Genomic DNA, 13,391 nt, shown 5'->3' with positions numbered 1-13,391 from the left:
GCGCTAATTTAAACACACACAGCAATTCAGCTGTCATTTGGGCACCTGCCACTCCTCCGCTAGCCGAGATAAGCTCATGCACCGGGGAGGAGCTTTTATTTGAACATCAGCCGATGTTCAGCGGGGAAGCGGGGCTAGTAACACCCCAGATTAATGTAAAATACAAAACTAATATGACTAGCCTACTCGATTCAGCAGAGAATCATGTCAGCTTTACATAAAGTATTTCCATCTAAACGCCTGCTGACACAGCCTCTGCTGGAGTGATCCCCATTTCCACCTAAATAACTCAAAAGGGATATTAAGTGTGGAGTGTTATTTACTGCCAGTAATCAGTAAATAAGATGAAGAGCATTAGGGGGAATGATTTCCAAAACAACAAATGAGCTTGTCAAAAACTGGGGGGCTGGTAGGTCGCAGCAAGAGGCTTAATGTGCTCTTTCATTACAGGCGGGTGGCACGCCACATTCACGACCAATCATATTGAAAAGAGATATTATCAAAGATGGGTGGGATATTTATTTATTTTTTTTGAGAAGTGGTGGCGATTGTATGTGTGTGTGTGTGCGTGTGTGTTGAGGGGGGGTCGGCAGACACGGGACAAATGCTGTTGCATAATTATCAGTTTAGCACTAACGACAGCTGAGGTGGAGCCATGGTGTAATTAGCATTAGCGGCAATGATCATTAAGGGGTGGAACTGAGTGCTAATTATCGGTTAGCGCTGATGAGCAGAGTGGGCCTATCTAGGCAACGCGACGCCGCAGGACAGGGGAGAGCCGAGCCCCTCGATCATCCAGTAATGGAGCAGCAGGTCTGCCGAGTCCACCGGGGGGGGATGGAAGTCAGGACGGAGGCGGAAGCAGCCCGTCTCCTAACATCACCATAACATTGCTCACCCCGCTATCATTAACAGACAGACAGAGCCTGAGTGATCTTAAGCAGGTCCTGCAGCACACCCCCTTAATCACACTGGGATATATGTTAAACCACTTGACTCTGGGTCAAATATCAAATGCGAGACATGGAATTTAATGCTGTCAAGTTTAATTTGTACGAGCTTCGAGGCAAACTGTCCCGTGGAAAGCATGCTTTGGATTAATTTTTTTTTCTTTTTTTTTTGAATCTTGACAGAAATGTGCAGGTATTGCGGAGAAATACGTCAACTGTGCCTTATAAGATGGCGGCCCTGGCAGCAATCGCGCACTGAGCCGTGCAGGCGTCTGCCCTCTGGATGTCCTGTGCTATAGGTTTACGGTACAGCAGCTGGCAGAGGCCTCGAGGCGCAGCCCCCGCCGAGGTGGGCCCGCTCGCTGACACGCCACTCACCCCCGATCTCTCGCAGTAAATCTTGATCCCGCCGAAAGACACCGTCAAGAAGACTCTCTGCTTGTGCTCCCCTTTGGAACGTGCCGAGGAAGCCATTCCCTGCAGGAGATTAAAGGAAACGACATGAGGAGATGAAAGGATATGAGCTCGGCGTGAAAGACGTGCGAGCCTTCCTCTGTTCCGACTCAGGTGAGTGTGACTGTGGTGAAGTTGGGTGGAGGGGGGGGAGTGGGTGGGCGGTGGGATTCAGTGGGGAGATCAGCAGTCGGGTGACAGGAGTTACATAAAGCGTGATAGGACTGAATGTTCTTTCATGTCCTTTTCCTTGAAGCATTTTTTTTCTCAGAGGAATCCACAACTCTTACTATTATTGCCACCTTTTTTTTTTTTTTTCCCAAGCACCGTTTTTCTTTCCCTTTTCTTGAAGTAGGTCTACTACACTCCAATGTGACAATAGACAAGTGCTAGCTAGCAACAATAAGGTGAGATTTGCTGACAGAATAGATTGCTGACCGACCAGCTCTCTCCGGCAGAGTGCTGACTGAACAGCCAACCCAGCCTTTGAAGTGTATTTTTCCTATGGATCTCAGCAGCTCCCTCTTTTTTTCCCCCCATATACCCTCCACTGCAATAAAGGAAACAATTAAAATTTCCACCGTGTTCCAACTGATGCGACCTGTGTGTTTCATAAGAACGACGCCCGGGAGAAGAAAGAGGCGAGAAGAAGGGAAAAGAAGATGAGAGAAGAGAATCTTCTGCGCTGAATGCATCTGACAAAACTACGGGCAAGTTTCTGATAACAAGTGGTCGACCTCCTCTGTACATCAGACCACTTCGATCTCAGCATGTGTCTTTTAAGGCCGAGCTAATTTCATTTTTTTTTTTAAAACTCTGGCCATTAAATTATGGATTTATCTGTCTACTTTTGCATACATAAATATAAATTCATTGGGGAAACAAGGGGGAGCTGAAGGGATAGAGGGTAAAACATAAAGAGGGAAGAATAAAGAGCAGAACGAGCAACAGAAATAAGAAAGAGATAAAGAGGCGGGTGGGCTAGGGAGTCGATGGAAGTTGTCAATCATCCATCGGCTTCTCCATTTGGTGGATTAGTCCTCATGGAAGCTCAAGGCAGCTCAATAGAGCCCCGTCCCCTCTTCTATTCCCTGTCTAGATAATAGCAGGTCCGTATCGACTGCTCCATTGACTGTAACTAGGAGCTGGTAGCTAGCTTCTATTGGAGTCACACTGAGGGCACTGATGAAATGTAACATCAAGGCGGTGTAAAAGTTGTTTTATTGGACATATCACTTGAACTAGAAATGGCTGATGAGAGGCTTTGCCTTCCGGCTGTGCTGCCTTTCCTTTGGGGCTTCCCACACATTTAAGCTCCAGGAAAGCAATGGAGGACATGCTTAAAAAGTGATGCATATACGTCCTCTTTAGGAGGAGGGCTTATCCCAAAGCCGCCTGCTGCAAAAATGCTTACCCGCTGCTTTTTTTTTTTTTTTTTTTACCCCCAACAAAGAGTGATGGGTGGAAAATATTTCTTGCCTTTTACTTTGAAGCTCCCGAACACAGATGAAAAGAGGATACAGAGTAGAATTCCGAGAAGAAAAATGCACACTTGTCTTATTTATACTGACAATAGAGTTGTGAAATGGGAGCCGCAGCTGGTTCCAGCAGTAGGGGTTTTGTGCATTTCATACAAATTTACATTAGAACTACTTGCATTTATTATTTCAGCTCTCATGTAATCAGGCCTTAATCTATTGGGAGATGAATCCAGCTACTTACTGTATGCGGAGCCGACACCACATCACAACACCACAGTTGCAGAATTCAACAGGCTTAATACACACAACATCATTTTAAGTGGTGCCCTGGAGTTGTAATTAACTCCTACCACACGTACTTTCTGTAATATAAGTTTCTACTTTTTAAAAGTTAAACAGCTTCCTCCTTTACAGGTTATGTTAAAGAAAAGCTCTGCCCTTTCCTTGTACACTATGGACTTCTTCACAGTTTATAAACAATATGATGTTTATTGAGGGGCGGGGCTTAACTGGATGCCAAACATCTCAAACACTATAGCTTGTAAATGGCGGTTAGCATATTTCAGTGGACAATTTTGGCACGAGTGGAAGAGGAAAATGCATATTTTAGAGAATATACTAATACTAATACTCACTCCCTGATACCTTGAGTGTTATTTTAAAAAGTTGACTCATGGGACTACATTCACCGACACCTAAACTCTCACTCATTGGATGGATGATTTAAACAAAGGAGGACACAGAGAGGATGATGTCTGGATTGTCTTTATCAAGTGAAGCGTCTCCTACAAATATATTACAAGAAGTAAGTGGAACCATTGTGGAGGGTAAAGTAGTAAATGCAACTTATGCTTAGACACTCCTGAAACACGCAAGTAACGTTGCTTAGCTGGCAGTTAGCATTAGCATTCACATGTAACATTAACAGTCATGATTTATCCTAACCCATAATGTTTTCCAGGCTGAAACTGATGATGCATTACATATTAATAAGCCAAACCAAAGTCGCCTACGACTGGCAGTGGCTGATAGGCTATGTGATAAAACTTCAACTTAGTGTTTTTGATTTTTCGGTTTTGGCACCACAAAATACAGCAAGTCGACATTTTCATGGTTGAAAGTGACAGTGTTCGCCTCAAGCTTCCCTCTGTTTTGCCTCCAGGTAACATCGTGACGTCACAGTGACGTAGGAGATGAAGGGGTCTGTTAGGAAACAGTTAGCTGTGTTCTGCTCGAATATTTTGACATGCGTGACTTTTCATTCTTAACGTTAAAAGTAGGCATGCTAAGCAGCAAAGTTTGAATCTGCTAGCACATGGTCGATCTCACGGTTAAAATATTAGCAACTAACTATACACAACATTTCTTTGTTTCTGTGTCTCCCTCATGAACCACCAGTTGTTGATGCTGATGTGAGTCCTTTCTTTTAATGAAAACTGCATATTTATCTCGTTTACACATTTAAATTGAGTTTAAATAGGCACAGAGGCAGCCTTTTCAAATAAAGGAGGTAACACGTGTAGCCTTGCTGCCTTCGGGGAGGGGGGTGATCTCTGGGAAAGGTGTGGCACACTTACCGTAGTTCAAGAATACTCAACCCTTTCATCCACAATCACTAGTATTCAGGCTCATTTAAGACTACTGTAGGGCTGAAGTTGACCCAATTTACTTGCAACACTGTAAAAAACACTGGCTAAAATATTATCTGGGTCACGTTATCGCAGTTCACATGTGCGCCACAAGTGTAACATCACGGACTTTGTTGTAAAAATAGCGAGCTGTGAGTGACGTGAGAAAACATAGGGGAGACAGACAAATCGGAGGGTGCGCAGGGGGGGGGTTAGTCAGAGGCTTTAAAGCGAAACATTTTCTACTTAACTGCTATACCGCTTTAAGCGTCTCAGAATACGAAGCCGGTTTGCCTCTGAGCTGAAAAAACAGCTGTATGAATATGTTCAGAAAGCTTTGAGCATTACTAAAAATAAAGCAGCCTGTTAAGGGGAAATAAAGTACAAAGCCGCTATGGTTTTGCACCATATGTGGGAAAAAAAACAAAAAAAACCAAACAACCCTTACAGTAGCTTTGTTCATGACAAAAAGCTGTGGAATAATATGTCTGGACTTTCATTTGTTCCATCTGGTCAGTTCATAAAAACCCTCAGTGAGTCATACACAGGAGGAGACAGCTCAGATGACTCATTCAACAGACAATACAGTCATGTCCGAGCATGCCTTTTCAAAATCTCCCTGAGATGGGTGAAGGTGCTCAATGAAGTCTCCACAGACACACACACGCACACACACACAGACACACACAGACACATTAGTCTGCACCTTCAGCTTCATCATGGAGTCCTGGCACAGCTTGTCCCCGCGCGCCGCTGTCACCTCATCAATCCCGATCAGTTTGGCCTTGTAGCGCACACCATCTCCGCGGAAACGCTTAATAAGCCCCGCCTCACTGCGGTCCTGACCTGCGGCGGGAAAAGGGGGGAGAGAAGGAGAGGACGAGGTGCGAGGAAGAAGAGAAAAAAGTAAGAGAGAGTGATTACAGGAAACAAGGATGTGTGAACTCAACTGAATCCTACAACTTCAGTATCTTGGACGGCTTTAATACGCCCTGTTCGAGGTGCAGAGGCTATCGTTTGTGGGTGTGTGCACGCGCCAGTGTGTGTGCGCCTCTCTCTGTGATTCAGTATAAATATTTATGGAATAGGAAAAGCTGAATGAATAGCAAATTAGCAGCAGCGAGCGACGATTAAAAGAAAATTGAACTTGAAATTGGAAATGAAGTTGTAGAAGAGAAAACAACTGGAACGCCGGAAAACACGCTGCCGTCTCCTATCTGGCGCTGCGGGGCGTTCGCACACAAAGCAGGGACGGGAGAAGGGAGGTCTCGGGTGGGGGTGGACGGGGGGGGGGGCTGCTGCGTCCGCGCCCGTTCTTGCAGTTCCCATGGGTGCTGTTGGTGGCGGCGAACCAGCCTGAATGGGTGCCATTAAGAGGAATCATCTCGCTCCAGCGCTCACCCACAATCCTCCCAAGCCGTCCCCGCGTGATGGATGCCGGGTGGTGGCAGCAAGGTGGCGGGATGATGGTGCGAGGGAGGGGGGGGTCTTACAAGTGGGTGTGTGGATGGCCCCGGGCTTCACACTGTCATTCTCTCTTCTCTCCCTCCCCTCCCCGCTGCCGATTATTCCATCTCTGCAGCTTCCCCTGACATCTCCTTGACACTGACACCTTTCTCACTATGTCTCCACGCTGTCTGCCATTGTGCTGTTTTGATTATGTAGGTGCGGGCCTCAAGCACTATCTCGCGTGTCTACAACGTATAAACCACCCCCTCGCAACCTGCGCGGGGCTGTCAGTCGCTTAAACGCCGGCTCCTCCCGCACTCGCACAAAGAGATAGAGGGATTTCTAAATCAAGGTCACCGGCTCCTTGGAGGATTTAACAGTTTTCAGGCCCCTTTTTCCTCGCTCAAATCTAGGTCACGGGACGGCACGGTGCACCAGGCAGCGGCACGTTTTTAAGTGGCTGGTTAAACTGCGCGCGAGAGGAAGACAAGGTGTAACATCCTTAACGGAGACTGTCGGGCTGTGCTCCAAGACCAATGGTGCGCCAGAATGAACTTATTCCACTAAGAAACACCCCTCAGCTTCAGAGGGAAAATCAAAAAAAAAAAAAAAAATGGAAATAAGAAAAGGAGCACATTATGGAGCTTGTGCAAATGGAGGAAAAAGAAAAAAATGTTCTAATGCAAGAGCTTGTCTTGGCTATGCACCCCCTCTCACTAATTCATGAGGGCACAATTCTCCAAAGGAGGCGTGGGGGGTGGTGTAGGGGGGTGGGGGGGTCAGGGTTTGACGAAGCTAAAGTCATTAAAGTCTCTAAGCAAGTGAATGTCAAATCTGGATATAATCCAGACTTCCCTGTCAGTGGATAATGAATCTTGTATATGCCCCACCTCTGCACACTCTGCAAGCGCAGCCATGTAGAGACACGGATGTCCGAGCTCGGACGACATCAAAAGACCAACTGTATCTACGCTGCTTCTAAAAACCCAGCAGGACAAAGAGGTCGGACCTCTCTGTTAATTATTGTTGCCCCTCATTCAAACCATGGCTCACGCTGCGGCCGCAGTCTGTTCACACACTATTATGCGTTCCACTCCGATTTAACTCACTCACACACTCTGTAGCGTAATGTAAAATGCATGGCGCTCCAGTTGCATTTTAAACACAATCAGTCCAATTCAGTGCAACTCCCTCAGATGAGCTCCAACCAGATGTTCTGTAACATTTGTTTCTTTACATACGGCGTGCTGCCATTTCCCCCTAATAGCACTTCACCAGAGATTTAGAGGTTTACGCGCACTCCTTGCGAGCAAAAAAAAGAAGAAAAAAAAGGCGGCCCTGCATACGGAATGAGAGTCTCGACTCGGTGGCATAACTCGTGCGCTACGTGCTCTGGGTTCAGATGGAGAGGAGCGAGTGTGTCGTGTTTGAAAGAGCTGTAGGGTGTGCTGTTTTATGTTGATACAAAAAAAAAAATGAGGGAAGGGGAAGGTGTGAAGTGGGGTGACACATATTACTTTCTGGATTTACAATTACTGAAGGCTGAAATGGGGCTAACAGAGCTTCTGGCCCAAGTGACAGTGAGGTGCCTAAAACATAGATGTTCAACAGGGGGTTTGGGAACCCTAGGCGGTCCGCGGAGGTACTGCAGGGGGGTCGCAAAATATTTTTTTAATTTTCCCCCACAAATTTAAATTTCTTGAAATACACATTAACATTAACCCACTGTACTTTAGTAAAGGGATAAATGGAGGCAGAAGATGACGTTATCTTCCAGTCATCGCTCCACTCATTCAGCGATAAAAGACCTGTCAATCCAAGTTTCCTGTACACAGTAGGCCCCACCCCTGTCGCTGCTGAGCCAATCAAGAGGCCACATATTACACGCTGAGTCTGTCAGGTTCCCCGAAATTGGCCAAGTGTCTATTCAGTCCCTGGGTGAAATCCAGAAGCACGCTGCAATATCAGCAGAAGAGAAGCTAACAGTGCAGCTCGCTCCCATTAGCCAACTACTGAGGACAAAATGGATTAATCGTTTTATTTTATTTTAATTTCCATCCTGTTACTGTTGCACGAAATAAAAATCATTGAACCTGTGTATTATTTGAATAGCTTAATATTGAATGCAAAATGATAATAATGTATATTTATAAACAGCACTAGGCCAAGTTTAGTATAGTAGGGGGTCCCTACTTAATGTCAGTTTGGGGGACCTTGGCCTGAAAAAAGTTAAAGACCTCTGGCCTGAATCATTGTCTGCTACTGGTCCCCATGTCTCTCACACATGGCACAGCCTCCCAGTCTTTTGTTAGTCCTGATGGTCTGAGGTGTGTCCCGGGATAGAATCTGAATGTTTGTCACATCTCTCTCTTTGCAATTCTCCCAGTTGCCCTATTTTTTCTCTCCAGTCTTAAGTTGACCTAAATGTCTCGAAATAGCAAAAGAATGTGATTGAATCGACTTCCCGGACGTCAGAGGGCTTTAAATCAAACGCTATAATCGCCCACCTGACGCGCACACTGTGCGCCGGGACCACGGAGAGAACAATTACCGTTTGCCTTCGCTCCATACTGTTCCGGGGCTTGTCTCTGATCACAGTGTTGCGTCCGCGTTCTCGCTGCACTATAATGGGAACAGTGAAGGGACAGATGGCAACAGATGGAGGGTCAGAAGTGCCCCTCCAGATATAAGGACTTGGCAACAAGAAACTTTTTGTTGAGGATCCGGGCATCGAGGCAGCTTAACCTCTGAACCTTTCTGAGTGTGGATCTGTGCCTGCCTGTCTCTTTCCGTCAACGTCCCAGTCTGCCAGGAGGCCACACACACGCACACACACACACACACACACACACACACACACACACACACTAAGCACACACGCCTTCCTCTGAGCCATAATGAGCCACGCTCTCACCTACATGAAATATGCAATGGTGCCCATTATTTTGTGTGTTTCAGTGCAGTGCGTTTGATGAGCCCAAAATGAAAACACTAGGTACGTCCTACGAGCGCAGAAGGGGGGCTGATGACTTTAAGCAGCAGTGAAGAGAATGGATGTCTGAGGAAGGCAAATCTGTCCTCGCCATCTGCCTCCCCCATGTGCACAAAATAACTTCCGTAAGCCTCAGCAAACACACAGATACACATTTATAAACATTAACAGCAGCACGTGTTCCCTCGTCTGATCCACGCCGACGTTAAAATTCCTCTACCCTAATTTCGAGACGAATGCAGCGTCGAGGCTTCGGTTAAACCACTGATTGTTAAACCAGTGTTGGTTTTAATGAGGGTTCACATCATCAGTGCATGACTCAGCTGCAGAGTTACCTGCAGCTGCTGACGGGAATTCCATTCGATTCCATTCATTGGGAGGTGGGATGAAGAAACGCTTGCATAACCTCTTAAGAGCAAAAGATTGGGAAAAATGTGGGAACTAGTGTTTGAATTGGGAGGATTTCTATTTGTGCTGCCTCTTACAGTGTGAGTTGATTGGTGATTTGATCGGCGTTATCTGATGCCTGCCTTTCTCGCCGCCTCTCCGCGTCTCTCTCTGTCCTCCGTTCCTTGTCTGTCTTGTTGAAACGATTCATTTTTTGTGCACAGATTACAGCGGGAGAGCAACAGTTGCTATGGAGATAGAGTAAAGTCACGCATGTAAAGCAATTCTGTTGATGGGGAGAGGGGAGCTTTGGATGTACCATGGCAGACGTCGCCGCAGTGAGGTCGGATTTTTCCTAATTTCCTTTGAAAGGAATGAAGAGTGCGGTGACATGCCGAATAAAGAACGCAAGATCGCATGTCCCCTATCACCCTTAAGGTGCCGTATTCATCTCATGTATAGTGGAACCGCATAGAGCCACATGCAAAACTTCAGCAGCAAATATACCTATGAGAGTTAGTCTGGATTATATGTCCCATGTACCTTATGATCAGGAAATCCCAGAAAAGCAAAAAGCCAAGAATGGTTTAGCAACCAAAAACAGAATCTGGCAAAAAATGCTAAATAGTTATGCATTAAATTATTATTAAGTAAGGTGCATTTACATCCATTTTAACCAATGTACATATACGTCTACAGTCAAATCTGTTGTAACATTGGTCATGGGATGCCGTCTACTTGTTTCTCATTTATTCAGTTGCACACACTATAGAGTGTCCAACTTGTTTGTATGCACCAAATAATGTGCGATCAACTGGTGTTACTATCAAAGGCTAACAATGTCTATTCTACTGTGTTGTGGAGCATCTTTCCCGGGCGAAAGAAACGGTGCTCAGCCTTAAACACCCTGTTGTCACCCCTGCTGTCCACAAATACCTAACCACAAAGTTTGGTTTGCTGTTTAGATCAGTTATCTGTCAGTTCAATATGAAGCCAGAGTCAGAGGATACTTAGCACTGATCCCTGTAAACCACAGGTTGTACACTTGGGCTTTGAAGGGTTTGAGCAAAATATGTAACACTAGAATCTATGAGCTTTATTTTTGAGTCTCACACTGAGGCCACACTTACATGAAAATAATTTTTGTGTGAAACCGCATAAGTCTTGCATGTTTAGGTCGACCGTCATGACGGATCCGCATTTTTCTGTGACTAGAACTGCACCTTTTTGAATCCAGGTTCCAGGGTGAAAAAGACAAATATGAACATGATGATGTCATCACCCACCCCTCAGCCTTCTAACCCCCCATCTCTCATTACAACAACAAACAACATTAATGGTGGACCACAGGCCTGTGATGGCGCTGCACCAGATAATGACCCTTGTTGGGTGGCTAGAGCGATATATACTCTTACTTCATCACTACAATGATCAACAAACAATTACGGACTGAAACAGCACCACACACAGGCCTGGGATATGTACTACAGCCTTTCTACAACTAGATGCGGTTTTGCAATGACTGCCAGAGAATTGGAGAAATTTTCTAAACGACACCAAAAAAAAACTGGAGAGAAACAAAGTTCGTTACGGTATATGTGTGGACATGAACATGTAAGCACTTAATTTGAGTCAGGGGAGTCTCACATCCTGGTCAAGTATTTGATAAAAGCGCTAAATATTTCCAACAAATGCACGTACTCCGTTTTCTGTGGTTTAATGTTTGTTACAGTTCTCATCCTTTTCCAGAATGTACATAAGTTTATTTAAAAAACAAAAAATATTATGATGAGTCTATTTCTTCAGCAGGAGTGTATGGGCTTGAGTTTTCTTGCAGGGGAGGGACGTCAGCACGTATTATAAAACAGATTTACTCCTAGCTGGTCTTGGTCTTCTCCATATATTTACTGACAGGCAAAAAGATACAAAACAACAGCAGCATTATCTTTTAAATCACATCAATTTCTCCCGCTGCTCCCCACCTATATGAATATAAAGGGTGCTTTATCTAAATACATGTCATCAGGCCGATCCTCGATAGTGTCCTTCACCTGGACCCAGCCGGCTTCAAAGCACCATTAGATATGCGGCACGACAGTCTGCATTCATTTATACTGCCCCATTTCCATTTATATGGATCTAAATAGCATCTTTGCTGATTGTGACAATGGTCCCTGCAGCACATGTGATTAGCATGGTAAAGTCAGAGGCTGATAGCCTGCGCTGATAGCCCCCTCCGATCAGCCGCATGGCCGTGTGCGTAACTGCCCCCTTGCTCTGCTCTCCCCCCGCCACTTAACTCAAATCGATGGGCCCTCCTCCAGCCGGGCCATTTATCTGAGCAAGCCGACAGAGCCAGTGAAACAGCCACGGAGGACCTGGCCCCACGGCCTCGTTACAGCGAGCCCGCAGAAGCCAGATTTACTGGACTAGCAAGAGAGGCTTTATTCATGGTTGGAGAAATGAGGGAAAAATACAGTGAAGAGGGGGAGGGCACACAAGAAAGCATCCTCTTCTAGTGCGCTTTCTTCCCTCTCTCCGTGAATCCCACTCTCTCTGCCCCGCTATCCCCTCTTCTTTCCTCTTCTCCGCCAATTCAATCCCGTTTCAATCTCCTAGTGAACGTTCTGAGAATGCCTTGTCCTATTACATCACTTATGCTGTTCATCAAAGCGACAGGGTGTGAATTACCCCGGCCATGACACCTAAATCACGGCGCTACCAAACCCCGGGGCTACACGGGAGAGCTGCTGCTACATCTGGATCCCTAGGATGGGACAGAGAGCCTCTCAGCAGGCTTGACTGAGTGAAGCTCGTCTCCGTGTTGTCTAGCATTATAAAGCTCCATCCAAACAGGGTGTAAGGTTAGGTTAGGTTCACTGCCAGCGTCTCACTTTATCCTTACTTGTTGCATTGTGTCTCAGACAGTGTATGATTCAGATATATCCCAATGGATTACTATAGTCTTGCTGCATTATCGTTGCAAACCTGTGGAGCTCGGTAGAATCTGACGTACCTTTAATCCTCCTGGACTCCTTTCGCTGGCTGGTTTTGACACCCGGCTGGAGCTCGGCCTCTGCTGACATCCTCCACCGCTGAGTCCCTCGTCCTGCTCACAGCAGATCCACCATGGGTTAGCAGCACACTAGCTAATCCTCCCAGCTCCCAGTGTCCCGTTCCGCCCTCCCTTCGCCGGCGTTTCTCAGAGCTGCCCTTTGGTGAAGAAAATCTCCTTCAAATCCATAGTGAGATATCCAGTCCTCCTCAATGAATGGAGATCCAGCATTGATAGCCGCGTCCCGTCACTGTTGGCCCATGGTGTTTGAGTAATGCTAAACAAAACATGGGAGGATGATTGAATTATGTGCCGGGCGATCCTCTCGAGAGCAGCTTCAGATCAGATTTGACATCTTCTGGAGTGTACCCGAGTTCTCTCCGTGAAGGTCAAGCATCACATGGTCCACCGCTGCTCTTTTCTCAGGGTTCACCTATTGCTCAGTAGTAATTCCCCCCGGGGGAGTCTGCAACATTGATTGAATCAAATATTGTTCTTCAGAGTAGGTCAGGAGTCGATTTTATTCTTTGGTGGAGCACTTCAGATGCGGTTCGACATCCCATCACAGACGCTTGCTCTGAGCACTGCAAGGTGAGAAGACAGGTGAGATGGTTAACGTTCAGCCGGGTGTCGTTAAAATTTAAAACGGCACATAGCCGCCGACAAGCCATTACAACATTAATTTAACGTATAAAATGTCAGGCTCCAATTTAGCAAATCAACAAAGATGTTATTATCTCTTCTGGATCATCAATCCGTAATGAGAGCGCAACAAATGCTCGCGGCTCAGCACCCACCCTTGAAGGAATCGTGCGGCGAGAAATACGCGACGCTCTAGTTTTATGTACTGCTTATGATTAAATATAGAACATTAAAGCATGACCGGTGCTTCTGTGCATGCAAAGCAAATTTTCAGAAGACGGCTCATTAATGCTCCCAGCTCGGGCCAGCAGCACGAGAGGAGGGGAAGTAGCAGAGAGCGATGAATGACAGGCT

General features: G+C 46.0%; 1 protein-coding gene across 1 annotated transcript in view; it reads right to left on the bottom strand.

Moving 5' to 3' along the window:
- LOC125010661 (complement component C8 beta chain-like) overlaps nt 1-13,391 on the bottom strand; it is a 52,562-nt gene that overhangs the window by 21,274 nt on the left and 17,897 nt on the right. The window contains exons 2-4 of the mRNA XM_047589421.1: nt 12,357-12,979; nt 5,219-5,358; nt 1,329-1,427 (exon numbers count right to left, since the gene is read on the bottom strand). Coding sequence (XP_047445377.1) covers nt 1,329-1,427; nt 5,219-5,358; nt 12,357-12,426 — 309 coding nt within the window. The 5' untranslated portion in view covers nt 12,427-12,979. The remainder of the gene's footprint in view (nt 1-1,328; nt 1,428-5,218; nt 5,359-12,356; nt 12,980-13,391) is intronic.

This window comes from Mugil cephalus, chromosome 7, assembly GCF_022458985.1.
Source record: "Mugil cephalus isolate CIBA_MC_2020 chromosome 7, CIBA_Mcephalus_1.1, whole genome shotgun sequence".
Taxonomy (NCBI): domain Eukaryota; kingdom Metazoa; phylum Chordata; class Actinopteri; order Mugiliformes; family Mugilidae; genus Mugil; species Mugil cephalus.
The sequence above is the reverse complement of the archived record's forward strand: the minus strand, read 5'-3'. Positions and strand labels throughout refer to the sequence as shown.